The 25,488-nt window shown below is 36.9% G+C and overlaps 9 protein-coding genes, 8 non-coding genes and 1 pseudogene across 22 annotated transcripts; 8 read left to right on the top strand and 10 right to left on the bottom strand.

Annotated features, from left to right (window-relative positions):
• Positions 1–1,050: 1,050 nt before the first annotated feature.
• Positions 1,051–1,228, bottom strand: T11F9.23. The gene has a single exon (NR_069549.1). It is a non-coding gene; the product is annotated as an Unclassified non-coding RNA T11F9.23 (non-coding RNA).
• Positions 1,229–1,256: 28 nt separating this feature from the next.
• Positions 1,257–2,254, top strand: col-157 (Nematode cuticle collagen N-terminal domain-containing protein). Its single transcript, NM_073512.3, has 2 exons — positions 1,257–1,430; positions 1,476–2,254. The coding sequence occupies exons 1-2, from the start codon at positions 1,269–1,271 to the stop codon at positions 2,211–2,213; spliced, it is 900 nt and encodes a 299-aa protein (NP_505913.1). The 5' UTR covers positions 1,257–1,268; the 3' UTR covers positions 2,214–2,254.
• Positions 2,255–3,072: 818 nt separating this feature from the next.
• On the top strand, positions 3,073–4,481 carry srh-1 (Serpentine Receptor, class H; the record flags this gene model as incomplete). The annotated part of the gene is made up of 5 exons (NM_001028964.4): positions 3,073–3,239; positions 3,294–3,627; positions 3,673–3,991; positions 4,038–4,142; positions 4,196–4,481. 5 exons carry the CDS (start codon positions 3,073–3,075, stop codon positions 4,303–4,305), a joined length of 1,035 nt encoding a protein of 344 aa, NP_001024135.2. The 3' UTR covers positions 4,306–4,481.
• T11F9.10 (uncharacterized protein) lies at positions 4,195–5,505 on the top strand. Its single transcript, NM_073513.6, has 2 exons — positions 4,195–4,739; positions 4,886–5,505. The coding sequence occupies exons 1-2, from the start codon at positions 4,367–4,369 to the stop codon at positions 5,488–5,490; spliced, it is 978 nt and encodes a 325-aa protein (NP_505914.1). The 5' UTR covers positions 4,195–4,366; the 3' UTR covers positions 5,491–5,505.
• Positions 5,506–5,649, bottom strand: T11F9.16. Its single transcript, NR_000588.1, has one exon. It is a non-coding gene; the product is annotated as a small nuclear RNA T11F9.16 (small nuclear RNA).
• A 615-nt stretch (positions 5,650–6,264) lies between these two features.
• On the bottom strand, positions 6,265–7,543 carry dhs-19 (DeHydrogenases, Short chain). Its single transcript, NM_073514.8, has 4 exons — positions 7,156–7,543; positions 7,033–7,106; positions 6,666–6,910; positions 6,265–6,607 (listed from the first exon to the last, which is right to left on the bottom strand). The coding sequence occupies exons 1-4, from the start codon at positions 7,538–7,540 to the stop codon at positions 6,388–6,390; spliced, it is 924 nt and encodes a 307-aa protein (NP_505915.1). The 5' UTR covers positions 7,541–7,543; the 3' UTR covers positions 6,265–6,387.
• Positions 7,544–9,043: 1,500 nt separating this feature from the next.
• On the top strand, positions 9,044–9,805 carry T11F9.19 (annotated as a pseudogene). The gene is made up of 4 exons: positions 9,044–9,135; positions 9,187–9,295; positions 9,344–9,459; positions 9,502–9,805. Coding segments are annotated over exons 1-4 (621 nt in total).
• Positions 9,806–9,970: 165 nt separating this feature from the next.
• T11F9.21 (CX domain-containing protein) lies at positions 9,971–10,628 on the top strand (the record flags this gene model as incomplete). Of its 2 annotated transcripts, NM_001269398.1 has the most annotated exons (4): positions 9,971–10,158; positions 10,208–10,313; positions 10,395–10,510; positions 10,556–10,628. In NM_001269398.1, the coding sequence occupies 4 exons, from the start codon at positions 9,971–9,973 to the stop codon at positions 10,626–10,628; spliced, it is 483 nt and encodes a 160-aa protein (NP_001256327.1). The 2 variants fall into 2 exon arrangements, with proteins under 2 accessions (NP_001256327.1, NP_001256328.1); NM_001269399.1 differs by lacking the exons at positions 9,971–10,158; positions 10,208–10,313; positions 10,395–10,510 and having other exon boundaries at positions 10,575–10,628.
• A 137-nt stretch (positions 10,629–10,765) lies between these two features.
• htrl-1 (HtrL domain containing) lies at positions 10,766–13,598 on the bottom strand. The gene is made up of 6 exons (NM_073515.10): positions 13,449–13,598; positions 12,996–13,377; positions 12,073–12,945; positions 11,640–11,939; positions 11,262–11,594; positions 10,766–11,216 (listed from the first exon to the last, which is right to left on the bottom strand). The coding sequence occupies exons 1-6, from the start codon at positions 13,576–13,578 to the stop codon at positions 11,024–11,026; spliced, it is 2,211 nt and encodes a 736-aa protein (NP_505916.2). The 5' UTR covers positions 13,579–13,598; the 3' UTR covers positions 10,766–11,023.
• Positions 13,599–15,647: 2,049 nt separating this feature from the next.
• On the bottom strand, positions 15,648–15,949 carry C55A6.14. Its single transcript, NR_069550.1, has one exon. It is a non-coding gene; the product is annotated as an Unclassified non-coding RNA C55A6.14 (non-coding RNA).
• A 1,336-nt stretch (positions 15,950–17,285) lies between these two features.
• C55A6.18 lies at positions 17,286–17,426 on the top strand. The gene has a single exon (NR_069551.1). It is a non-coding gene; the product is annotated as an Unclassified non-coding RNA C55A6.18 (non-coding RNA).
• Positions 17,427–17,867: 441 nt separating this feature from the next.
• Positions 17,868–17,888, bottom strand: 21ur-13851. Its single transcript, NR_069552.1, has one exon.
• Positions 17,889–18,588: 700 nt separating this feature from the next.
• C55A6.12 (THAP4-like heme-binding beta-barrel domain-containing protein) lies at positions 18,589–20,346 on the bottom strand (the record flags this gene model as incomplete). 2 transcript variants are annotated; one of them, NM_001028571.5, is made up of 5 exons in its annotated part: positions 18,589–18,721; positions 18,914–19,196; positions 19,836–19,933; positions 20,154–20,224; positions 20,271–20,346. In NM_001028571.5, the coding sequence occupies 5 exons, from the start codon at positions 20,338–20,340 to the stop codon at positions 18,659–18,661; spliced, it is 585 nt and encodes a 194-aa protein (NP_001023742.2). The 2 variants fall into 2 exon arrangements, with proteins under 2 accessions (NP_001023742.2, NP_001294704.1); NM_001307775.3 differs by lacking the exons at positions 19,836–19,933; positions 20,154–20,224; positions 20,271–20,346 and having other exon boundaries at positions 18,659–18,721; positions 18,914–19,147.
• On the bottom strand, positions 19,526–19,656 carry C55A6.21. Its single transcript, NR_069553.1, has one exon. It is a non-coding gene; the product is annotated as an Unclassified non-coding RNA C55A6.21 (non-coding RNA).
• Positions 19,577–19,704, top strand: C55A6.16. The gene has a single exon (NR_069554.1). It is a non-coding gene; the product is annotated as an Unclassified non-coding RNA C55A6.16 (non-coding RNA).
• A 688-nt stretch (positions 20,347–21,034) lies between the features above and the next one.
• On the bottom strand, positions 21,035–21,956 carry C55A6.1 (E3 ubiquitin-protein ligase). Its single transcript, NM_073516.9, has 3 exons — positions 21,658–21,956; positions 21,510–21,563; positions 21,035–21,463 (listed from the first exon to the last, which is right to left on the bottom strand). Exons 1-3 carry the CDS (start codon positions 21,905–21,907, stop codon positions 21,081–21,083), a joined length of 687 nt encoding a protein of 228 aa, NP_505917.2. The 5' UTR covers positions 21,908–21,956; the 3' UTR covers positions 21,035–21,080.
• Positions 21,957–22,561: 605 nt separating this feature from the next.
• C55A6.10 lies at positions 22,562–25,488 on the top strand (the record flags this gene model as incomplete). 3 transcript variants are annotated; one of them, NM_001373111.2, is made up of 9 exons in its annotated part: positions 22,562–22,671; positions 22,722–22,827; positions 22,877–22,995; positions 23,042–23,323; positions 23,387–23,600; positions 24,086–24,366; positions 24,415–24,750; positions 24,830–24,901; positions 25,142–25,486. In NM_001373111.2, the coding sequence occupies 9 exons, from the start codon at positions 22,576–22,578 to the stop codon at positions 25,283–25,285; spliced, it is 1,650 nt and encodes a 549-aa protein (NP_001360533.1). The 3 variants fall into 3 exon arrangements, with proteins under 3 accessions (NP_001360533.1, NP_001256329.1, NP_001256330.1); NM_001269400.5 differs by having other exon boundaries at positions 22,569–22,671; positions 24,092–24,366; positions 25,142–25,488; NM_001269401.3 differs by lacking the exons at positions 22,562–22,671; positions 22,722–22,827; positions 22,877–22,995; positions 23,042–23,323; positions 23,387–23,600 and having other exon boundaries at positions 24,109–24,366; positions 25,142–25,285.
• Positions 23,914–24,062, bottom strand: C55A6.19. The gene has a single exon (NR_069555.1). It is a non-coding gene; the product is annotated as an Unclassified non-coding RNA C55A6.19 (non-coding RNA).

Below are 25,488 nucleotides of genomic sequence, written 5' to 3' on the forward strand. Positions count from 1 at the left end.
AAAGAAATGCGATGGGAACGCAAGACAATATATCTCACCCGACGAAAGATGTCGCATTAAACTGATAAGAAGGCCTGCCGGGGCCTGAAATCGTACTTTCGCGATAAAGAATTGCTCTTTCTGCGATGTGAACTCCGGCTACATGGTAACCACAATGAAAAACATACATAAAATTCGGGTCGCCCGATAATACATCTCGATAAAACGTTATCGAAATATTCACAAGACTCATGGAGTCGACTTCACACGAAGGTACATACCTTTCACTCGACGAAAATATTTTTTCCTTTGGACCCGGTCCATCAAAACATGACTTCTTAACGCGCAAATTACCAAAATAGCTTGTGAGAGATAGAGATAGATGTGAGAGATAGTGAGAGATAGAGTGACATAGGGAGAGGGTGCGCGAGTGCACGAAACGGAAACCGAAAAATTAGAGAAAGCGATAGACGAAAAATTACAGAGGAAAAGAGGGTGGATAAACTAACAATGCCGGAAAGAGCGCGTAAGAGAGATGGAAGAAACAAATGCGCACATATTTAATCTCCTAGACGAGAGAAGGAACCCCTGAAAGGAGCAGAAAACTTGGTGAAGCACCTAACAGCGGGGGAAAAGCCACTGAGCCTCAGAAAGTACTCTTCGTAAGCATTACGTGCAAAAAATGGGAATTTTGATGATTCCTCTTGCAAATCCAGACATACGCGCAGATAACTCTTGGAAAACGGAGAAATAACCTCCTTTTATCATTACGAACGAGAAAAACGCTTAAACACGCAACGGAATCGAGGAAAATCGATAAAAAACCTTAAAACTACTAAAAATTCGATAAAAATACAATAAAAACAAAGAAAAATCCAAAAAAAATCGATGCAAATCGATAAAATCACGTCTTTTTACGTTACCAACACGTAGAATGATGACAATGCGCCGGTGCGGCCGAGGAAAGATTTCGTCGCGTCGGGACCCATCGCTCACTAAAGTCGATGCGCCTTTAAGCTGGCGCTACGATATTCGCTCCGCTTTCTCGGGGAAAACATAAAATTCATCACTGAACTAATCTCATTCACTTGCCCTTTTGCAATAAATTTATCATGATTCTAGCAGGTTGCGTCCTTTTCCAGTTTTCCCTATTCTCACTTCCTCTTCTTTTTGCGTAATTGCTTCAGTCAAGTGTAATTCCGATACATCCGCCCACAGTACAACTTTGGATATGTTTCCTATAAAAGTGGAAATGGCAGACATTTTCGTTAGTTCTCTTGAATTCGAACATGGAGTTCGAGCAAAGAATCAAAGCTTATCGCTTCGTTGCCTATTCGGCTGTTGCATTCTCTGTTGTTGCCGTTCTTTCGGTATGCATTACTCTTCCAATGGTTCATAGCTATGTTCACCATGTCAAGAGAACCATGAATCAAGAGGTTCAATTCTGCCGTGTAAGTTTGTTGTTTCTTAAATTTATTTCCAGTGTTTTTGCTTAGGGATCCGCTAAAGATATCTGGTCTGAGGTCAACCAACTCAAGAGCATCCAACACGCCAACAGAACCGCCCGTCAAGCTGGATACGATGCTGGAGTCAATGGAGGATCTGCTTCCGCTGGAGGATGTGATGCTTGCTGCTTGCCAGGAGCTGCTGGACCAGCTGGAACACCAGGAAAGCCAGGACGTCCAGGAAAGCCAGGAGCACCAGGACTTCCAGGAAACCCGGGACGCCCACCACAGCAACCATGTGACCCAATCACTCCACCACCATGCCAACCATGCCCACAAGGACCACCAGGACCACCAGGACCACCAGGACCATCAGGAGATGCTGGAAGCAACGGAAACCCAGGATCCCCAGGACAAGATGGACAACCAGGAGCACCAGGAAACAAGGGTCCATCTGGACAAAATGGAAACCCAGGAGCTCCAGGAGCACCAGGACAACCAGGGCAAGATGCACCATCCGAGCCAATTACTCCAGGAGCTCCAGGACCACAAGGAGCCCCAGGACCACAAGGGCCACCAGGACAGCCAGGACAACCAGGGCACGATGGACAACCAGGAGCTCCAGGACCAAAGGGACCAAATGGAAATCCAGGACAACCAGGAGCCGATGGAAATCCAGGAGCACCAGGACAATCTGGAACTCCAGGAGGAGTCGGAGAGAAGGGAATCTGTCCAAAGTATTGCGCTATCGATGGAGGAGTCTTCTTCGAGGACGGAACTCGTCGTTAATCCAATCATTTTTATATCAAATAAAAATTTTCTAAACTCAGATTATTTCTATTTATTAGACACCAAAGACAGTTGCAAATAATATTTTAGAATTTTTTTCAGAATCTCGCGGTTTTTGAAAACTGTTTCATTCGAGAGACAATGTTGAAAAACAGTTAAATGTGAATTTTTAGCTGTGAAATTAATGAACTGAGATTTTTGAACCAAATAATTCATAAACCAACCAAAAGAGCATGGGTTGGCAAAAAAACAATATTTTTTCCTGATAATTTAATGTAAACTCCCATTTCCATGACCCCAAAAAAGTTCCCCAGTAAACGGTAAGACCATATCACACTTTTGAATAAAAAAAAACCTAAATCCACAGTTTTAAGATTTGTACATGAGGAATTTGCATTTTATGGTGAATTATTCCTTAATCTCCTAAAATCCAAGACAGTAATGTATTTTGTTTTCTGCAGCTAGTAATTAAGCCAAAGTTTCACATTATTTCTCATAATTGAGACTAATAAGGTGTTTACGATGTAGTATGTTGCGTTTAGAATTTTGAGTTGAAATCAATTATCAAAAAGTGTATAATTACTTATCTGATATGTTATTTCTAATTATATTTTCAACATTCAAGATGAATTTAAATAACTTTAACTAGTATTCAAGTCTTACTCATTTTTCATTTAAACAACAATAAAAAATATCGCAGCAGGTAATTGAGAGTGTGAATTTCAGCAGGTGAAAACACAGCAATTTATCACTTACTTGATATTTGATCAGCTTTCTCCAAACCAGAACAAGATTTTCTTTCTGATCTCTCACTTTTTCTATTCCATTAGCTAGACAAGCTTACCTTAAATTCAATTCAATGAATGTGTCGTGTGCTATTCCAACGTCACCCTTTCTTAAATATTTGGGTCATATTTTTGTATGTTTGACGGCTCCGATATATATTGCAACATGTTTTATTTTGATCTGGAAATGTCCTTCATTTTTCAATCAGTATAGAACCCTCCTTTTGAGGCATATTTTCACGTAAGTCTCTTGCTTTTGGTTCTGTAGTTCTCAGTGATAAGTTCACATATTTAGTTGTATATTCATGGAATATTTTATGGATGCAATTTGGCAGCTTATAGTAGTTGTCCCATGGTCAGCATTATGTTCAATGGGAATAGGTTATCAGTTACCTGTTTTAATGTTTTCAATCGTGGTAGCTGGTTTGTGTGCAACTGGAATATCTATAATACATATGTTTGAATATCGAATGAATGCAGTTACCGATGATTCAATTAAAGTTTTGAGACGAGTTATAACTGGTGTAAAATACTATCATTATTTCATGATGACGTCATGCATGTGTCTACTTGCTGCGTCATATAATCATTTAGCTGATCAAAAAGCTTTTAAAACTAAAATTGAAAATGTGTGAGCTCATGACAAGGCAATTGTTTCAATGAATTTTTTTTAGAAATACGGAGAACTTCCATCATATATTTGGTGTGATAATTGTATGTTTATCAATACAGACTCCACTCTAGTTTTGATATTTGTTGGTGTAGCAGCTTCTAGTCAACCACTTGCTGCTGTCTATTTTGGGTTATCAGTTTATGCCTCAAAACTTGGACTTCAAAAACTTAAGGCGTCGCTTTCTCAGAGAACAATATCTCTTCAACGGAACTTTTTGCATAGTTTGTATATACAAACTGCTGTTCATGTGATTTTCATTTCCATACCTCTTGGAATCTTCTTCTTATCTTTTATCATTTGGATTCCATCAAGTGCAATGTGTAAGCTGAAACGAAACATATATTTCAAACAGTTAGAGTACTTTAGATATGAGTTATATCCTCACTGCAATGTGCACTCAACATGGATCCTTATCAACGTTAGCACTGATGATATCCAATAAGCCGCTTTATTCTGTTTTCACTAAAACATGTATGTTTATTTCTCAATAGTCTTTCAAGTTTCCAAATGTGTTGTATTTTAAGTTTGGCGCATAAAATCAAGCATAACTGGATCGGATCGTGTGACAGCAGTAGAAGCATCTAGCTGGTATAGATCAGCAATTGCTGTCGCGAACGCGGAGAACCAAGAATAATTCTCCTTTTCGCCACTTTGTTACTAATATTATTTCCATTAATTTACACAATTACATCTATATGGCCTTGGAACGCACACACACCAATGGCCTTGGAACGTTTGAACCGCCGCCAACTACAGTACTCCACCTGCACATCAGACCCCCCACGTCGTGCGCCACCTGCACATCTAACCGCCCTCGATGCACGCCGCCCAGGAGAATTCGTCAGTGTGGTCCTAAATTTCGTCGCCGTTTGGTTGTGCTTTTAGGAAATTCGCCGTCAAAGACTCAGGAGAACGATGCGCTCATCGAGGAGGACGATGATGACGATATCATCATCACGAAAGTGACTGGAGAAAAGGAGGATAAATGCGATTTGGAGGGACTGTTGGCGCAGATTGCTCAGCAAAACTCGTCGTCGAAGGACATCGTGCAGCTCTGCAACGAGCTGAGTGAGTGAAAATCAATAAAATTATTAGTTATCAAATTTTGCTCCAAAAATGAGAAATAATTTCGCGAAATTCATCAAAAACTGATAGAAATAGATTTTATCAAAGAATTATCGATTTTCGATTTAATAAAATGATATTGTTTTCAGAGAAGCTGCCATCGGCACCATTCGGAGTCCCATTGTTGGATAGTGGCTCAGCCACTGCTGGAACTCAACTCGTCATGTTTGGATCTCTGGTGAAACTCTTGGAGAGCTCAAAGCAAACTACCAGCGACAACAATACAGCCGTCGGTCTAATAAAATCCATTAATGGATCGCTGAAATCGATTGTAGACGGGGAGAAGACGGCCAACAATGCCTGGAGAGAATCTACCATTGTGATGCTCAGCAAGGAGTTGAAAAAGCTGGAATTGGCTCGGCTCGAAGACAAGGAGGTGCAGAAGGACAATTGGACCCGCTTCCATGAATGGGCTGACAAATTGAAGAAGAACAATGACGGGGAGACTGAAAAAACTGGTTCAACTTCAAGAGTTCCATGCCTGTTGAAGAGAGGAAGCTCGGAAACGGTCGACGCGGTCAAATTCGGATCGAAAAACGCGGGATTGACTCCTAAGGAGAAGATCTTAGCTGCCCAAGCAGCCAATGATGCAAAGCCAATCGGTAGAAACCAATTATCAACGAATATTTGTATGTATAAATATTGTGTTTTATTAACTTCGCAATATCGAAAATGCGAAGATGAACTTAGATGAATTTTGAAGATGTTTTTCTGCCTCCTAGAGGCTTTCAAAAATTGCGTATGCCACCCATGTTTCAGGGGACATCGCGGGCAATTGGGAAAAGTTTTCAACCAGCAATAAACGCACCTCGGCAAAGCCTCATTGGTCACGTTATCGCCCCAGCGCAAAGCTGAATATAGTCACTCAAACATTTGTGGGGTTTCATTCGATGGCCCGACATTTTGTGGTTTCCGCTCGTTGCAACAATTAATGTAAACGGGGACGTGGTTGAATCAATATCAACAGAAGGTAAAAGTGTTCTAGGGATAGAGTGTTCTATAAATTCATATTTTTAAAGTTTTTGTTCCAATGTTACAATTTGCACCGCCAAAAAATGGAATAGAGTATCGGTAGAAAAGATAATATATTTGTTATACTTGGTATTTTATTTTTCACTTCTACAAGTCTACAAGTTTCTACAAGTTCTGGGAATCCAATCTTTATCATGGGTAATAAACACAAGTTTAATTATAAAAATTAAATGCAGTAACTTTGAAAATAAATATAAACTAATTTGAGCTTGTAGAAAAAAAGTGGAAAACAAAATTCACAGTAATCAGTAGCTGGAATTTTACCTTAATTTTACCCGTAAGTTTGTTTGTTGTATATGTTTAGTAAAACACTTGACTTTTCACTTTTTAGCATTTATTTTTACATTTGAAGCTCATTTCCCTTTAAAACTTAGCAATACCCATACAGTTCATTTTGGTATTTGCCAAGCACTGGACTGCCAAAAACTCCAAAATCAAAATTACAAAATTGTTTATTTCATATTGGCACGTTTTATATGGAGAATTAAAGTACACGAAAGATTGAAACATTCTCTGAATATCAGAGATTTTAATACTGAATTTATTACTTATTAACTCGTTAATCATTTTTTTGTCTTCCTTTAAAATCATTCATTGATTCGTTTGTTCCGAAAAAGTCAGCCATCATGACTTGTGATTCAATTGGAAGAAGTCCGATAAGGGCAAGAATTAGGTAGGAAGCCTTTGGCATGCACAAGAGTGGTCGGTTTGTGAGGATTGCCTCCACGATACACTCAACAGCATAATTGGCTTCGAGAATTGGGAACAAGGCTGGGCATCTGGAAATTCAGATTTTAAATATTTTTGAAAACAAAAAATGCAATCAATGAAACTCACTTAGTTGTGACTCCGTGGAACATTCCTGTATCAATGAAAAATGGGCAGACTAAAGTAGTATTGACTCCGTATTTCTTCTGAGCCAAAATCTCCATGGCAATTGAATCATGGCATCCAATTGCTCCGTGCTTTGAAGCACAATAATCAACTAGTCCTACGCATCCAGTCTTTCCAGCCATTGATGCAATTGTTACTAAGTGTCCGTTGTCTTTTTCCAACATGGATGGAAGGAAGTTTTTGGCTGTCTGTAGAAAATTTGTTTTTTTTTTTAGAAAAACGGAAACTAGAAAATGACTTGAGATATCAAGTAGTCATTGAGGAATTTCTATTTTGATTTCAGATTTTCTTTAATAAAGTTCATACTAACATAGAATAGAGCATTGGTGTTAACTGCCATTGTTTTCTCCATCAACTCATCGGGACAATCAAAAAGTTTCTTTCCTTAAATAATCAAATTAAACTAATTGAAAGAAACTCAAAATATTCTTACCTGTAACAATTCCAGCATTGTTAATCAAAATATCAATATCTCCAACAGCTTCTTTAGTTTCCTTCGCAACTTTGTGAATATCTTTGTATTGTGACAGATCAACCACAAATGTGCTCGCTTTTCCTCCAGCTTTTACAACTTGATTTTTTGTTTCCTCTGCACCATCCTTGTTGACATCCCAGATTACAACTTCAGCTCCGAGTTTCGCGAATTCCAGAGCCATAAGCCTTCCTATACCACTTCCAGAACCAGTAATTAAAACTTTCTTTCCTTCGACTGATTTACGTGGGAGCACTCCATTAGGTAAGAAGTTTTTGAAGAAATTTAGAACTATGAAAAATAAGGTACCAACTACCATTTTTACAAAGTCTAGTGCTCGATCCATTTTCTATAAAATAAGATAATGAATATGTAGGAGGAATGAAAAATAAAAAAAAAACAGATAACGAAGTAAAAACTCACGCCAGATAAAAAAAACGAGATGTGAAAATTGAGAGAATGGACGAATGTGTTTGTTCGATTTGGTTTTTGGGGCAGAAATAGAGAGAGGGATACGCAGACAAGAAATAGAGATGGTCATCGAGAAGAGTTGTAAAGTAACAATGCTAGACTCTAGCGAATGATCAGGTTGGTTGTTGAAAAAGAGAAAACGGTGGGGCTAGAATTGAGCTACACAATGGAAACTTGACCTTTTGGTCATGTTTTAGTGTACCGGGAAAAGGCTAGAGAGGAGCAAATCAATGAACAGCATCCAATGGCAAATAGACAAGATAAACAAGCAACTGTTTTTTGTTTAAATTTCCTTCTGTCAGTGTGAATTAATGGGTGACAGAAACAATTTTCAGCAATTGAAAATCAAAATGACAAAAATTCCCAACAAAACTAAATTTATCGACCAAAAATGAATATCGATCTGACACAAGAAGGAGAAGAATACGAGCACACCTAATTAAAAAACCATCTGGAATAATATCGATCGATCACATCCATAACAGAAAAATGCACCTCTAATTATGAAAAGAACAAATGAGAATACCTCAAGAAACAGATTCCAACATTCTTCCTGATTGTGGCAAATGTTAATCGTTTTCCCATTTCCACCAAGCACCAAAGTTCCAAAATTTCTTATATCATTCAAACAATTAATCTGTACTTCAGAAGACACTATTTTTATTCAAATAATGTCGAAGTGTCTTGACATTATACCCATATTGACATTTTCATAATTCAATATGGCAAAAATCATTAAAAGTGGGAATATTGAAAAATACCTGAAACAACCACAGACGACTTTATGTCAAAATAGCTGATAGGGAGCCTATAATAAAGAACTGTCGGTAAGAGCTTTTATGTGCTAATAAATATTTGTATCAGATCACCATGTTATTCCTTGTTAAGTCAACTGAAAAAAGCTCAAAATGCGTCTGGTATTAGTGTCATCTGCGTCTCGTAATGTTGAGAGAGCACATTGATGGGTGGTCTTAATTTCATTCATTTTTTCTAAATAGACCATGTCATTGTTTTTCTTATATATTTTTGTAATGCTGTTGTTAATTCACACAGAGAGTTCACCGTGCTTTTGCCCAGATTCAAGGTATGTCTGCACTATAACTTCCTAGAGTTCTGAAAAGTTAGAAAGAAATTGTTTTTTTTCTTTCAAATTCTAATCCTTTTCAAAAATTGGCAAAAAAATAAGACAAGTGGTAAGTTTGGTAAGTTTGGTAAGAATTGGTAAGTGCTCACTGAATAAAGGCAGATTTTTAGTTTTCAAGAAATAAAAAAAATTCACAAAAAAATCATCGCTTGTGCATGAAAGAACATTCCAAGATTTCGCTTTTGTAATTTTTACAATTTCAGAATAAATCATGTTTCTCCTGTTTCTCTCGGCATGACTCTTCTCAGCATGACATTCTCACATCGTTATTTCAATCAGACAGCAGAAAATGGAATTGTCATTAAGCAACCTTCCAAACCTATTTTGTGCGTTGCAAATTTGATGATCTTTCATTTTGCATTTGCATTTATTTTTAGATTTGCGAACAACGAGTATTTCTGGGATAACGAGTACTACAACGCGGGAGTTGCTCATTCTTTAATTTGTTCTTTTCATATTTCCTATTATCATAAGGAATTGCGGAAGGTTCAAGGAAATTTGTGGGACAGTTTAGTTTTAAAAGCTTTAATTCAGATAAAATATGAAAATAAAAAGCGCCCATCAAATATAACATTTGGATGTCAATGGTATCACGAGTGTTGCGATTTAGGATGTTGTACAAATCATGTTTTTTAAGTCCTTATTAATATGTAAGTTTCTAGATTTGTATTGATTCGGACCAGCAGTTTTAGACTTCTCTACACTGGAATTGGAATCATGTTAATAATCTTCTGTGTTCAATTACCCAAAAAACCAGACAACGCACGTAGAATGCAACGATCCAGTGGAGAACTGTGGCATACAGTTCCTTATCATCGAGATACGGTTCAGAGATCTATTTCAAGTTATGTTCTTCAAGAGTTGGCAAGCAGACAAGGACCTCCAAAATATGACGATTTGTATCCAAATGGAAGATCTCAGGCTCAAAATTTAAGTCATCATTCAGCGTCCATATTGCAAAGAATAGAAGAACAAGAAGTCATTGATCTAGTTTAATTTAAACTAATTTAATTCTTTCAATTTGTCCAAAATTCAAACAAAATGAATAAAAAAGTAGATCGCATGTTTCTTCATATTTAGAGACGCATCAATTGTCGCTCATACTTTACTACATTTTATTCATTTTTTATTCAGTTTCAATTTTCGTTTGTAGCCTGGAATATGTTTCGAAAATTTTTCACTTTTTTACTGATCAATAATAACCTACATAACCATATACTTTTCAGAACAGGATACATCGAATTCAGTTATCTGTCAAGGTTTTTAAGCGAACCAAGGGTTATTGAGCATTACTTTTCTTATAATAATGTGACTGATATTTATTCAATCGATAAGCATAGTATATTTCCGTGAGTTTTAAGGTTTTCTCAACACGAGTTGTGAAAGATATTGTTTAAGGTTCAACAAAAACTACTACTTTTTCGATGATTTTTATGAACCAACCGAAAATAGGACCAAAGTTTGCATTTTCAAGCTCTACAGGCATTACGAAGAAATTGATCATGTTAGTGTTAGAAATTTTTTTCAGAAACTCAATTCAGCACTTCTAGTGAACAGCGTGGAAAACTGCGGGTAATATTTTCAGGTAGTATTCAGTGATGGATCACGTCCGAAGCAAATAGTGTTTGGCTGTCATTCTTATCAAGTATGCTGTGAAGTTGGATGCTGTGAAATCAACAATTATATCTATTTCTGGTTTTTGCAAGTTTCGTTTTTGTATAAAATTTTTAGAAACTGAACTTTCAGATATCCCTGTGCTGCATTAATGATTGCTTTTGCCTGCTTGGCTCGTAAGAACCGAGAAAATGAAGCCACATGACAGAGAATGAAAGGACAATAGTATTCCGTTTTGAAATTTCTGCAGCTATTTTTGTTGAATAAATAGTTGAACGTAAAATGTTGACTACATACAGACTAGAAGTTTCAGGCGACGAATAACAAAACATTTTTAGAGTATCGAAAATATTTGACAATTTTTATTAAAGCGTCTAATGGAACACATCACAAGATTATTGGAATTCACAATTCAAATTCACATTATTAAAAAAGATAAATTTATCAACTATTGAAATGAAATGATTATCTGTATGAAGTAGACAAAACCCATTTGATGGACGAGTGAGAAAAATGAGAGAATGGAAGTGAAAATATGCGTAAAAGATGAATAATGTCATGTTAAAAAGATAATGATACATCAAGAAAAATGAAATTATTTTAACCCATTTGAACCTCTGGATCAGATGCGAAAAGACGAAAAGCATCAAACCAATCGCCAAGAACAATATGGAAAAGTTGGGGAAATGAGTTAACGGCAAGTGTAAGTAAAGTTTGATCATCATCTACATGATTTTGGTAGATCAATTGGATAAATTTGCGGTGAATTATTGAATGGAGTTGTCCAATTGCGCTGAAAATTAAAATATGAATAAAGTTCAAACTTTGAAATACTTACTGTTTATCTCCTGCAATAAATCCTCCACTCAACAATGCTACATTCTTACGATATAATCTCTTGAGATCATAGCTGGACACTTCATCAAAATATGGTGTTACTTTGATCAACGAAATCTTTCCATCAGGAAGAGCAGGTTGCCATTTATAACTATATGGGAAGTGATTCTCATTGGCGTGACCATATCCCGCATCAAGCCAGACAAAATGTTCCGAATTGAAAGGATTCTCCATTGTTACATTATGTAAGAAATGAGTTTTTGAGTTGACAACAATGTTATATTCAGCACTGATGGATTCTGGATGAGTCTTCATATCAAGATCCGCAATAGTTCTGAAATAAAACTTTGGGTTTATCTTTGAAGTTCATAATACATACCTATAGAAAGTTTCATTGTTCAACTCATCATTGATAATTTTCTTTGCTTCATTAATATAACTGTACAACGGCAAATCATCCAACGTGATCTTGTGAACTTTTGTCTTATCCATCAGGCCTAATTTTGTTCTTGTTTTTACGACGAAATCATAACTTGACTCATCGGTAAATACCACAAAGTTATTTTCCAAAGTGAGAAGAGTTTCCATGAACTTGTGATATGTTTCAAGTGGTCTTCTGTATATATCCCAATCGCCGCGGCCGATATCAAGGAAACCAGTTACAAGAGTCACTTCGCGTCTAAAAATTCATTTGTTAGAAAATGATTTACATGGAGTTTTACACTACTCATACTCTTCAAAATTTTTGATACAAGTTTATATCTTTTTGACAATCAAACCTTTCAACCCTTTTCAAAGAATAAAATACTTACTCTACTCTTTTGGCAGGCACTTGAGTCGGTTCCGGTTGTCTGTGACGTGGAACTTCTGGCTTTTCTGGAACAACTTCTGGAACAACTTCTTCAAACTTCATGGGTTCTTCTGTTGTTGTCGTTGATCGCGGTGTTGTTGTCGATGGCAAGGAGGATTTGACTTCTTCTGAACTAAGATCTTCAACAGATTCCACGAAACCCCATCGATCCAACTCAGATTCTCTTGTAGTAGTTGTTGTTGGTCTGACTGTAGAACTATAATGATGGTGGTGGTGTGTACCATGATGATGATGGCCGTGATGATGACGTCTCGGAGTAGTTTCTTCAACGGTTGTAATAGTGGCTTCCGTTCGAGCTTCTGTGGTTGTGGTTGTGGATTTCTCCGTGGTTGGATATAGTACATTTGGAAAATGAGGATATGGATACTGAGGATAGGGCATATGATGACGTGGATGAGAATGAATATCAATGTGAGTTCGATTATGATGATGATGCTGGTGGTGATGCTGACGATGAGTACTCGTGGTTGGAGAAATTTCCGGAGTACGATAAGTGGAAGAAGTGACTTCAATTTTATGAATATATGGGTTACGGTAACTAGAAGAAGACGGTATGGCGGAAACAGTTATCCTATCATAAATAGAGTTGGAAGATGAAGAACTGATTGGTGAATAGGAAGATGGCTGATATCTTGCAGTTGTCACACGAACTCTTGTTGCGGGTTCGGTGGTAGTAGGTGCAACTGTTGTTGTAGTAGTTGTCGAAGTAGTTGTAGAAGGTGTAGTAGTTGTATGATGGTGATGGTGGTGGTGTTGATGGTGGATTCTATCTTGTCCATATCGATGACGGTTTGGATCATGGACAGATGGGTATCTATATAAAACAAAAATACAATTCACATGTATTTATTTTCATTTACAAACCTAGTGGTATATGTCCATGTTCGAATTCGCGTTGTGGTTGGAGATGCAGTGGTGCTAGTTGAGGAACTTTCAGTCATTGTAGTTGTGCTCGGAATTGTAGTAGTTGTTGTAGTTTGAGGTTGAGTTGTAGATAAAGTGGTAGACGCTGAAGTTGTTCTCAACGTAGTTGTAGTTTGCTCTCTTGTTGTAGTTATAGGAACTGGCGTCTTTCTCGGCGGAGCTGTTATCCACTCTACTTCTTCGGATTTTTCTATCTCCTCAATTTTGTTGTTTTCTTCCGATGATCTTCCTACGTTTACCACAACTGGTGCTTCAGTGTAGACAAAATCGGAGGGTAACTCCAAGTCATCATCCTGCTTTGGTTGATGTTTTTGTTGCCAGTCTGAAAAAAGAAATAATAAAATACTGATATGCTTCTCCAGAAAAACTTCAATTTACTCCATGATGACTCACCTCGAACTTTTTCTTCTTCACCTTTCTCATAATTTTGTAAGAGATGTAATGCATATGACCCAAGAAAATAGAGCAGAATAGGTGTGACCAAGCAGAAGAGTAACGGTATAAGTATTGCCCGCTTCCTCATCTGATCATTTGTGGCTGAAAGAATTGAAAAAGATTATGACTTGAAAAACGCTGTGGATCATGAAAATGATGCGAAATAGAGAATATTTGATCATGCTTCTCATATTCAGTAGGTTTCACGCCGCCTCCAAATAATATTGAGCAAATAAAAGAGTAAACGAACGGAGAGTTGAGAGAGTTTGAGTGTTTGTTGTGTGTCAAGAAGCAATGTTCTCATCATCAGGTAGCATCGTCACTCTTTCCGAACGTTTATCGATAAGGTGTCACGCATGAGAAATTGAAAAGTACGAAACTAGTGCACTATTTGATTAAGAAGTTGAAAAGGGCGATGAATTTGTGACGGGGCGATGAAAGAAAGAAAAGTAACAAAAAAATGGGATGATGGTAAGAGCCGAAAGAGACAAAGAGGGGGGGGGGGGGGTGTATTTGATCGAGGAGGACCGATCCGAAGGTTAAAGTTTACAAATTGGGAGAGTATCAAATAGAAAGTGCAATTGGTTCGCAAGGTAATATCTCCCAAAATTTGGAGAAAGATCTAAACATTTTGACAAAAAATTTACCAAGAAATTTTGTTTTCTTTTTTCAGCTTCAAAATCTGAACTAGCACATTTTAGCTCAAAAAATAAAGATGCTCGTTGTCTAAGTTCATTTAACACGGATGATCTACGCGGTAGAAGTTGGGAGAGCGAGAAAGACTTACTATTTAACTGTCCTAGTTCAAACTAAATATTATAACTTGCACAGTTTTTTCTCTCCGAGCTCAAAAAGAACAAAAGCTCAGCTCATCTCTTCCACGTCATGCAGCTTTTTTGAATTTCAAAGTGTTTACACTCTTGAACACCAGCTGATAAGTATTTGAAACTTTTCAGAAGTGGAAGGAAAATCAAATAGTGGAAATATTACAGTTACAATTACACATTAACATTACAAAGATTGATGTTGATTGAACAAGCAGATGCATGTATCAATGTCTTATTTTCCAATAAATGCATTAAGATGGAAGAACGGAGGAGGGAACCTTGTGGAATGTGATCCTTTCCGCGGCAGCTTCATTTCGCGGATGGAATGAAGCAACCATCTTTTCCGTTGTTTTTTGTGTGTGCGCAAGAGCGAAAAGCGAAAAAGAAATGAAGCAACGGGCGGTATGGTCAGTGAGCTCTCAAGAGTGCAATGCATCATCAGTGTTCTACTTTACAAAAATTTGGCGCCGATCTGACGATTTTAATTTAAGGAAAGTTGAGTGCTTAATATTGAGAAAAGTCTATGTCAACAAATAACATATGATTTCGAAATAAAAGTCCTAATGTTGAAATGAAGAGGTCTTTTGAATAAAGTCGTTCAAAAACTGATGAATGTGTATTTCAAAATGAGTAATGAAGGTTACATCCCTCACTTTGACACCTTTGGCAGATACTGTACTAGAGGCAGGTGCTAAGAGGTGCATAAGGTATTTGGTAGGAGTAATGTGTTCTTAATATCGTAGGCGATTGATAAATGGTGTTGTGAATTTTAAAACTATTTTCTGGGATTTCTTGTAAATTTTGCAAATCCAAATATTTCTAAATGGGCATCAAATAATAGAATTATAGGGGCTGCACGGTAACCATGATAACAGTCCACTTACAAAAACTTTTTTTTTTCGAATTCCCGAAATCAATTAATCTTTCTTTTTCTGTAATCACTTATGATGAAATTGCATAGAATCTATATTTAATACTCCAAACGTATCAAACATATTGCTGAAGGATGTGTTAAGCTTCAACTTTATGAACCAAATTAGGTTTTTTTGAAATAATTGATTAGCTAAAAACGAAAAATTGCAACGAATAGTGCGACTGGTACAAACTCCCTATGAGCTTAATTTCGAAATGAAATGACTCAATCTGTTCAAACAAAACGAACAGAGTTGGGTTAACACTTTTTGCGATGGAAAGAAACAGACGAGTTGTGGAAGAGATGAAAAATCAAATGTTTTCATTTCAAATGATCAACAAAATCTCAACCCAAAAAAGTTATACGGGGGCTTTGGAGCTCTAGGACCAGATGGAATGAGAAACATGAAAGAGCAAGAGTTTCATCAGCTGTGATGTGATCATCGCCACAATTGCTTCTCACTCTTTTTCTGCCCCCTTCTTGTTTCTTCAAATGTTTGCATTTTGTTGCCTTTCGCGCGAGCGTGGGAGAAACAGAGAAAATTGCACAGTGTCCCTCTCTCTATCTCTTCTATGGCTTTTCATTATGCCGCCTGCTCCGTCGTCCGCCATTCCACCGGGAGCGTTCCTCATGCAGTCATTCCATTGCGCCACCCGATGAATATGCAAATAAATGAAGAACCGATCACGAACTGTGTGATGACCCCCAGGTGAGGAGAAGCTAGAGAATGGCACAATTGTTCAAAATAGGTGATCATTGATGATGTGACAGTGAGCTATTCGTACAAGCTCTAAACACAGAGAAGGACAGTGATACTTTGTGTTGTCATGTTTAAAAAAAGTCAACAGTACTTCAGACAATTTCGAAGTTCATACTTCGGGGAGAATTCTGAATTTGGATTCATATCGTTAAATTATGGATAAAAATTTTGGAGATCCTATTAATTTTATTCCGGGGATTGGAATTTCAGAGCAAAGTTGTTCCGATAAATAAAGCATTTTGTGAATAAAAAATACTCACCATAGTTATAATTCTAGAAGAATTGAAATTATTTTCCAGAGTGATTTCATTTTTAGCAACAGTCATGAATTTCGTAATTATTCCATTAAGAAGCCCCCTCCCTCTTATTCCCAAAATACCAATGTGACAAAAACATGAAGAAATATAAAGAAAAATGGCTGGAATGTGAAAGCTTCCTGTCCTGTCCCCCTACCACTATCTATCTAAAACCAGTGACACTCCCTCCCTCTCAGTTTCATTCAACATGTCAAAAAGGTTTCATGAGAAAAAGGAACACAAACTTTTGAAAAGAATTGTGAAAATTGTACAGCAAATAGGACCAATTTAAGGGAATCGAGAAAATATAGAAAATGGAAGTGCCACCAGGAATAGAGAGAAGAGAAAGACAGAAAGCGGTGTCCTGAACAAATTTAGCGGATCGTATTTCAAAAGAGCTACTGCTATGTGTGCAAACATTGGGAGAATCAGGGACCATGATGGGAATTGGAATAGTAGATCCTACTGAATTTTTGGTAGGAATTTCAAAGGGGGTTTCGTATTGGGTTTCTGCAAAATTTATGGATGTGAACGACAAAAGCAGCGGATGTAATGGGAAAAGTACAAAGAGACTGAACTTTACGAAATTTGTGTTTAAAGTTTAAGAAAAAAATACTCTCAAACGGACCACCATTACGAGTGGTAGTTTTCGTGATACAAGCATTGTAAATGTGGAGTTTTGTTGAATTCAACTTTAAAGGTGAGTTCACTGATTAAACTAGAAACGATCATAGTATCAGTACTAATTTGGAACATCTTGCCATTTCCTTTTTTTAGAAGAACTATCGCGCACATCTTCCCTTTCAATTGACAACACAACAAAAAACTGATTGATTAGTAGCCGATCGAATAGAAAACAAAAATGAACGTACAGAACCAAAAGGGTTCTATTTTCTCGAATTCGCGTCGAGACCATCTTATGATGATGCCGTCTTCATTCAATTAATCAACTAACAATCATCATCATCTTCTTTCATTTTGCACGCCTCTTGGGTGTGCCCTCTCCTCAATGTGTTCTACATCTTCACACACTTTTTGACTACTTCTTCTTCTTTTGCTGATGTGGTGATGATGAAGATGAAGAATATAATAAAATGAAAGAGAGAATATGTAAGAATGAAACTATAGAGGCAATTGTTATAATATTGGGGTTGATTGAAGGTGGAGAAAAGTAACACCTTGATTGGAAAACCGCTTTGATATGAAGAGATAAGATTTTTGTCGAAACGAAAAAAAAGATATTGGGAACTTTTCCCCAAACGTTAGAGTTTGATCAATTTTAAAATGTTAATTAGTCTAGAAATGTCAAAGTTACATCACACTGTCTTTAGAAAATTGTACAACAAAATTCTTTTAGGGTTTAGATGTAGGTTCAATGATGTCTACCCGCCTGCCTACAGTGAGTATATTTCAAGCCGAGCTAAACACGTTTTGTAGGTAGACGTAGGTTTGGTTTTTTTTTTGGCGGAAGCACTCGTTTTAGTTTCATTGTAATAGTAATTAAAGGCGGAGTTGGACTTTTGTTGAATTCGTTTTTAATGGGTGTTTTTTCAAAAGAGTAATAAAAGGAATCGTTGCTTGAAGAGCTTGACACAAAGAAAAATACTTTTAAATCGAAATGCTATATTTGTAGAAAATATATAAAAGTATACATCTTTCGGGATAAAACACTAACATTATAGATAGAAGTTCTCAAGTTTTCAAAAGTAGAAGTTCTAATTACCGATGTTCAAAGTATAAATAAGTTCATAAACAATACAAATGCAGTTTTTGAATGCCAAGTATCCAGCAGAAAGCATAGACGTCATCTCAACTCAAATCGTCATTGAGATCTTGAATGACATGACACCATGCAAAAAGAGCAACCGGAATTTCGAACATCTAAACGAAACCTCTTTGAAAAGTAATTCGATATATGTACAACACAAGTATTTAGTTCTACTTTGTTCATTTTCTGTCTTGCATCTTTTTTGTTGTCTTTCAGCATGAAATCAACACAGCAGCTGTTCTGGGTCTTGCGGTGAAACGTAAAAAATTGAGGGAATAGGCACAGGAAAAAGTAAGATGACTAACGACCTATAAAACGTCAAGAAGTTGGGCAAAACTGATATGGATGGAATGGAAATCAGAAGAAAAAAGTAAAAACGGGTGTCAGTTCTTTCTGTCTGTCACATGCCTCCCATCGTTTTTTCACCAATTCTCTTTCCGTTCCGAAAACCTAAACCAAAACCGTTCACTTCTATGTTTTGGCGGAGGTCTCCAATTAGGACTAAACGATCGCCGGATACAGACGAACATATATAGAGAGATGGATTTATTTCATATAGAAGCAATATAGCTAAACTTTGAGAAAATGTGAGGGAAATTGAAATTTAGTAAACTCTTTTGTATGTGGCTGTGTAGGTTTCGGTGTCGTAAGCGGTTTCGGCACGGATCTGAAATAAATTGACTATTGAAAATATTTCTTTCAATCTACTAGTTGATCCATTTCAAAAATATAATCTGCGTACAAGGAGGTAATGATCCTGTAACCACAGATTGTTCCTATTTTTTCCGAGAGTTTTATTTTGGTTCTGATTGCCAATATTTTTCAATATTTGAAAGGAAACCAATTTACCCCAACTAACCTTCATGAGCATTGTGTTATAGTCTGGAAGTTCCAATTGTCTCTCAAACTCTCTAATCTCCAGGTTATTATTATTTCCAACATCAAAGCTTCTTCTCATGAATTGTTTTAGATGGAATGTCATTTTTCCTTCCTTAACCTGCCCTTGCTCCATCATTGACCATCCTTGTGATGATGTAGTCAAGTATGCGACATGGACACGTGGATCTCTTCTAGTTGCATTTTTAACTGGCATGAAACCATAATCGTGACGAACAACACTGTTGCGGTCGAAATAGGTGTGTCTGAAACATTTTTGAGATAACTCCTACTTATTGAACTTAGCAGAAGGCACAACCACACCAACATTGTTATAGCATCTGTGATTGCATTTGAATATCATTTTTACAGCGATTTTAAACTTTATTTAAAATCGTAGCCAACACATGTAATATATTTAAAATGATATTCCAGTTAGTGGTAGACTGCATTTTATTGCAAACCGTTTTCTTTTTTAAGTTCGTTACTTCTATTCATAATTTCTTTTCATCTTGATTTCAGATTTTTATACTATCTAGGCCTAAAAAGGTAATATTCTGCCAAAACTTTGCCAACTTATTAAGTGCCACTAAAATAAGTTAACAAGATGCTGCCAACATTTGGTAGAAAGTTGTCTGGCAAAACGTTGCCAGATCTGAATCTTTCTTTCTCTTCGAATATGTTTTCTAATCTCACTTTCAGGTGTAATTATGAAATGTATGAAGCTTAATTGAAAGCTGAGAGATAACTTTGTATATTTTTGACAGTTTTGGCAGTTTTACGGAATTTAATTCCAAAATTCTAAACCTTAAATTTTGATACCTACTATATTTGTCGAAGTGATTAGGGTATTCTTTCAGAACTCATTTTTTCTCCAAATTTGACTAAACTTTAACAGAACTCACGTTATATTGACAGCTCTAGCTCCAAATTTAGGGATTGGGTTAATTGCATAATCAATTTGAGATGGAGGTGGCAAGTCTCTCTGACGACCATTTGATCCCTGTAGAAAAACAATTCATTGTTCCGTATCTAATAAGAACAAAGAAATAGTTTTTATCTTTTACAGATGACAGAAATGTACTATTTAGAAGAAAATGCGAATGCAGTGATGAGAAAAATCTAATAGTAAGAAAATTCTGATAAGAAAATATATTTCTATTGATGTCAGAGAAGTAGAGAAGCAGAGAAGGAAGTTGATTTGAAAAAAAAAAAGAAATTACCGTCAAGGACCATAATCCAATGAATCGATCGATGGGTCTCAAGTCCCATGGCATTTTTGATCTGTCATATTCTGAATTTTGAGATCAAAGACTCTGGAATCAGGAAAATGTACTTACTATCTTCATATCTCGCAATGACAAATGTAAGAAATATCACTGAACATAATATTTGCCCAGTCGTGATCATCTGAAATGCTTTCATGGTGAAAAGTAAATTACGAATTAAGAAAACAAAGAGTTCCAAATTGTAGTCAAGAAGTTGCGAACTGATGCGTGCGCCCTGAAGTGATCAGAAAATGAGGAGAAGGACAGTGAAAAAGAAGGCTTGCCATCAGTCACGAACTGGTTTTATTTCGTTTCTTTCGTCCTCTTCTGTTGTGCTTATCACTGCCGACAGCTTCGCGGAAAGAATCACAGTGACGACTATGTTCCGAATTAATTATGTTTCCTTTTTAACTACTCATATACAAACTCATGGTACCGTACATACCAATTGTTGAAGATGGAGTAGCGAGAAAGGGAATTTTTGGGAAAATTCCGTTTGAACTTCCTCCAAAATTAGAAGTTACGCCCACTTTTGCACCAATCAGATGGAGTGTGTGGAGTTCGAAGATGTTGATTGGTTCAAAAGTGGGCGTGACTTCCAATTTTGGAGGAAATTCAAACAGGGAATTTAGCCAACTGGAAAACCGCATTTTTAATAGTTGAGCTTTTTATTCTTTTGCAATTTTCCTCGTTTTTCTTTTGTGGTATTGATGAATCGGAGACTATTTCGGAAATTTTCTATTCACGCTACCCCACCTTTGTGGGGTTCCGTTCATAAAATTGAAGGCATAGACTTCTTCAAGCCTAGTCTGTTATCTGAATTATACCAACACTACTTTTTCAAATACCGAACATTTATTCACAGAAACGTCGAGGAGATGATTAGTAAAATGCACCAAATGTATGTACCACATATTTTGAACTAGATTTTGAGACCGGTTTTACATTACAGCAATCATTGAACATGGATATTAATGAAGTAGGGACGAAAATTCCAGCGAGTCCTTTCACACCAATTCCATCGAAATCATCAGCTGATACACGCTTCACGTGACGAGCCTGATTCGGAACTCCTCTTGGATATTGAAGAAACTGGTGGAAATCGATAACGTATGGTCGACCACAGATCACAACTTCACAGTGGCATTTTCCGGCATTGTATGCTTCTTCGATTTCTCGTTCGTTACGTGGTTCGAATCGCCACCATCCTTGATTCTTTCCACTGTATATCCAATACTTTCTCTCTTCAGGATCACAGATCGAAGCTGAAATATTGAGCTACAATTTGAGAAGTATTGTGTAAAATAGTACCATCCAAGTCGAGCGCAGGAACGTTTTGGTTGGAGTTTAGCGTCGCCGCAGTTTCTGAAATTGAAAAGTTGAAATGTTGTTGTTGCATTAAGAAACGAAAACTGAAACGGACATTTATGAAGCTTGAGTTTTGTAGAAAAAAACTTACTTGGTTTCAGTGTAACAATTGGAGATTTTGGCACATTCATTTTGAGATCCAAAACTTGACTCGGCTGGGCGAAAATATTCGAGTCGATGGGCCCACGACACATTGGGCATCCACCCATATCATTCATATAAACTCCTTTCAGGCAAATAAAACAAAATTTGTGGCCACAGGCTGGAATAGTTGTTGGTACAATCATTTTGCATTGACAGATGGGACATTCTGCATCAATATTGGCGTTCATTGCGTTCATTCTTTTAGGTGTTAGTGCCATCGTGAATTATTGAATGTTCGAATGTTCTCTGAAAACTTAATGAATTTAATGAACAGTAATTGGCAGTAATTAAATATTTAAAAGTTCATAAAATTTAAAACCTTTTTATACAAGTAAAGGAAAATTACGTATGCAGCTCCCTCTCTCCACAAAAACGAAATGTTTAGTTTTGAAAAATAAAAATTCGAGGGAGACCCGAAGAACTCGGGGGATGTCCAATTGGGGGGATTACCAACTCGTGGGATTGGCACCGCCCACAGAACCGTGGCTTGCAATACGCCCATTTCTGCAACTGCCGCACGGTTTTAAAATTATTTTTTCTTGTTATTTCTCGCTCTATTGAGAAAAATACAGTTTTAAAACCGTGCGGCAGTTGCAGAAATGGGCGTATTGCAAGCCACGGTTCTGTGGGCGGGGCCAATCCCACGAGTTGGTAATCCCCCCAATTGGACATCCCCCGAGTTCTTCGGGTCTCATTCGAGGGCAAATAACATTTAGTCTGCATTCTGACGTGAGCGTGTTTCGATACACGGCCACGGCAGATTGCACATTTTATTCAATTTCCAAAATTTTGTTTTTTTTTTCGTTTTTATTGGCTTTAAACTTGTACAACATTGAAATATAAATGTTAAAATTTCAGTTTCTTAATGCCAGATGTTTCCGTTGGAGATGAGACTCGAAATTCCACTCTTCCCACGGTTTGCGAGTTTGTAATAAACACACCGGAATATTGCGCAGATAAAGTAATCTTTTTTTTAATATTTTATTATTTAAATTCATGTTTATTTTGCAGGATGTACGCATTCAAGTTCCTATACCGCTTCCAGAATATTCTTATCTCGAGGATTGGGTCGGCAAACTGCGTGCTCAGCCGTCGGGAAAATTTTTGGATTATGAAGGCGAGAAATATTAAAATACAAATACTTTATTTTAATCTAATTGTTTCAGGTGCGAAAGAAGCGCTTCGTAAATTTATATACTCTGAAACAATCAATCATCAAAACCGACGAACGATTTCAAATATAGAATGCGCTGTCAAAAAGAAACGCGAAATGGGTATGCCATTGGTTAGATGCCGCTTTTTCGTTTAAAATACTCCTTTCCAGTTTTCAGTTTCAACCTTCACGGAATAGAAGACTTCTTGAACCTAGAAGAAAACCTGTAGTTCCGTTTGAAGAAAAGTTTACATACGTTGTTGAGCAAAGCTCAAGTGAGAATTTGCTCACTTTGATGAGGATGGAAGTGTTCATGAAGAAACAGATGACAGATATGATCAGAGCGAGAAATTGGGAAGTGGATCAGTTGTCAAAGCAGTGCGAGAAGCTTGTTGCAGAAACTGGAGACCCGGACATGCATCCACACAAAATCAGCATGCTCAATGAGAAACTTCGGCAGGTTAGATTTGTTTTTCCTCTTATATTTTATCTCCTCCCTTCTTTTAAATTTTTCACAATATAGGTACATACAACATATTCCTTTCAAGTTGCGGATCTTTCTGATACTCAAAAATCCAAATATCGAAAAGCTGTGGATTCTCTGTATTCTCGTGGAAGTATTCCTGCTGAATTACTGGACGATGTGATTCTTGATGAACACGCAATCCCTCGTCCTGTCGCAACAACAACTGGAGGATATGCGGATGGGGTTAACGAGAGTTTCACGATTTATATCGGTTGGTTTTCTTCTTTTTATTTCTCTTTTTCACACTTTTACTGATGGTTCCTTGAGATCACGAACCTAGTGAGCAGCTGACATCTGCTCCTCATTTCCTCGTAATCAGAGAAACAAAAGTTCTAACTAAAAACACAGAATGAGAGATACCCAAGTGGAAACTCGCTATCTTTTTTTTTTCATCACACTCGGAACCGATGTGTGTATTCTCACTCGAAGCAGCTGCGATTGTGTAAATGTAAATAAAATAGATTGCATATTTTTTTGTAAACAAAACATGGTTCAACGTAACTAGATATATTTTTTCATCAATAATCGTAAATAGTTCTTCAAAGGTGGAGTAGCGTCAATAGGGATTTCTTCAAAAAATCCAAAATTGTCTCTATTTCTAAATTGACGATAATTTTGGAATTTTTGATGAAATTCCCCATTCACGCTACTCGACCGTAAAACTCCCTAATTTTCCTCAAATACAACTTTCAAAAGCTATAGGATCGCAACTCAAATCAATGCACAATGTATGTCTGGTGACTGTCGATCGACTCACAGACCTCTGTCAAACACTGGAAGGCGATTGGACCACTTCGAGTCGATTGGAAATGGCTACGAAATTATACAGCAGAAATTTGAGTGGGACGACGCTTCTGGTTCCACGTGATCCGATGATGCATATCAATTCTTCATCGGACTTTTTCAAAATTTGTGAACAGTCGACAGATTTACATTTTGATAGTCTTGCGGAGCAATTAAAGAAAACCTTAGCAGCGGTAAGCTCTAAGTTAAATTCTGATGTTCGATATGATTATATTTTCTAGAATCGTGAACGGAATTCCTGGAAAGCAGATAAAATCGACGAAGAAACTTCAAAATTAATTGCCGAAGGAAAGACACCTCCAGAACAGTTGGTTCCTTCCAGTGCACTTCGTCAGGATCCAACCTGCACTGTGGGCGACGTGTATATAACAAGACACTCGAATTTGCATAAAGTACAGATAGTTTATCATCTTGTTGTCGACGAAACACTTCAATCTCTGGAAATAAACAGTCGTCATCCATGCCTTGCTGGTGTTCGGAATATTATTCGAACTGCGGCTCGATACAACACGAGCACAATTCATATTCCTCTTCTTTTGATTGATAGGCCGGATGAGGTGAGTTGATGGAGTCATGAAAAAGAAGCAGAGAGACTTGAGAAACGAGATGAGAAAATTGTTTTCTTTTTTTTTTCAGAGCACCACTATTGCATGGTGTCTAAAGCGAGCAGAGATGCTATTCAAGTGCGTCAAAGGATATCTGATGGAGGTAAGTAACATACGTTCAGACTCCCACGCACCTCAAAACTCAAGTTTTTCGATCAAAAAACGTTTTCAATTTTTCTTTCAGTAATCACAAAGCTAAAAATAATGTTGAAAAATGTCTTATTTTTCTTTAAAAATGTTTATTGAAACCTTAGTGATTGAAAATTAATCTGGTGAAGAATATCGCTATTTGGTGAAATCAATAACTTCTACACTTTCATCAATATCTTCAATTTATTTGCAGGTGTGCAGTGGAATGGACGTCGAATCTCTTCCCCACTACAATGTACATTTTGTTCTACCATCTGGCCTGTCACCTACGATTTATACTGCTATAACCAACATGTTTCCATCGATCTTCCATCTGGTGCCTGGAGTATCCTCCTGATTTTTCCGCATTTTTTTAACGCACGTTGTTTGTACAGTCCAAGAGAAAGTGCATGCGATGCTATTTTTTCTATTTGCTGCCTTCATTCCCTTCAGTTTCTTGTCATAATGATTGTGATTCGACTGCTCTAAATATACCATATCAACAGTTTTTTTCCACTTTCCCATTTCTCTCACTTTTGCATAAATTATTCGTATTCATTA

Source organism: Caenorhabditis elegans, chromosome V (genome assembly GCF_000002985.6).
Source record: "Caenorhabditis elegans chromosome V".
Lineage (NCBI taxonomy): Eukaryota > Metazoa > Nematoda > Chromadorea > Rhabditida > Rhabditidae > Caenorhabditis > Caenorhabditis elegans.

What these genes read in the sequence shown, in the direction of transcription:
- col-157 (NM_073512.3), top strand. Translation starts at nt 1,269, where the DNA reads ATGGAGTTCGAGCAAAGAATCAAAGCTTATCGCTTCGTTGCCTATTCG. An exon ending in AAGAGGTTCAATTCTGCCGT is followed by an intron (nt 1,431 to 1,475) that starts GTAAGTTTGTTG and finishes GTTTTTGCTTAG; the next exon opens with GGATCCGCTAAAGATATCTG.
- T11F9.10 (NM_073513.6), top strand. Translation starts at nt 4,367, where the DNA reads ATGGCCTTGGAACGCACACACACCAATGGCCTTGGAACGTTTGAACCG. An exon ending in GCAGCTCTGCAACGAGCTGA is followed by an intron (nt 4,740 to 4,885) that starts GTGAGTGAAAAT and finishes TATTGTTTTCAG; the next exon opens with AGAAGCTGCCATCGGCACCA.
- dhs-19 (NM_073514.8), bottom strand. Translation starts at nt 7,540, where the DNA reads ATGGATCGAGCACTAGACTTTGTAAAAATGGTAGTTGGTACCTTATTT. An exon ending in ACACCAATGCTCTATTCTAT is followed by an intron (nt 6,911 to 7,032) that starts GTTAGTATGAAC and finishes AATTTTCTACAG; the next exon opens with ACAGCCAAAAACTTCCTTCC. An exon ending in TTCCACGGAGTCACAACTAA is followed by an intron (nt 6,608 to 6,665) that starts GTGAGTTTCATT and finishes CTGAATTTCCAG; the next exon opens with ATGCCCAGCCTTGTTCCCAA.
- htrl-1 (NM_073515.10), bottom strand. Translation starts at nt 13,578, where the DNA reads ATGAGGAAGCGGGCAATACTTATACCGTTACTCTTCTGCTTGGTCACA. An exon ending in TGAAGAAGAAAAAGTTCGAG is followed by an intron (nt 13,378 to 13,448) that starts GTGAGTCATCAT and finishes TTCTTTTTTCAG; the next exon opens with ACTGGCAACAAAAACATCAA. An exon ending in TTTATTGCAGGAGATAAACA is followed by an intron (nt 11,217 to 11,261) that starts GTAAGTATTTCA and finishes TTTAATTTTCAG; the next exon opens with CGCAATTGGACAACTCCATT.
- C55A6.1 (NM_073516.9), bottom strand. Translation starts at nt 21,907, where the DNA reads ATGAACGCAATGAACGCCAATATTGATGCAGAATGTCCCATCTGTCAA. An exon ending in AATTGTTACACTGAAACCAA is followed by an intron (nt 21,564 to 21,657) that starts GTAAGTTTTTTT and finishes TTTCAATTTCAG; the next exon opens with AAACTGCGGCGACGCTAAAC. An exon ending in TCCTGCGCTCGACTTGGATG is followed by an intron (nt 21,464 to 21,509) that starts GTACTATTTTAC and finishes TCAATATTTCAG; the next exon opens with CTTCGATCTGTGATCCTGAA.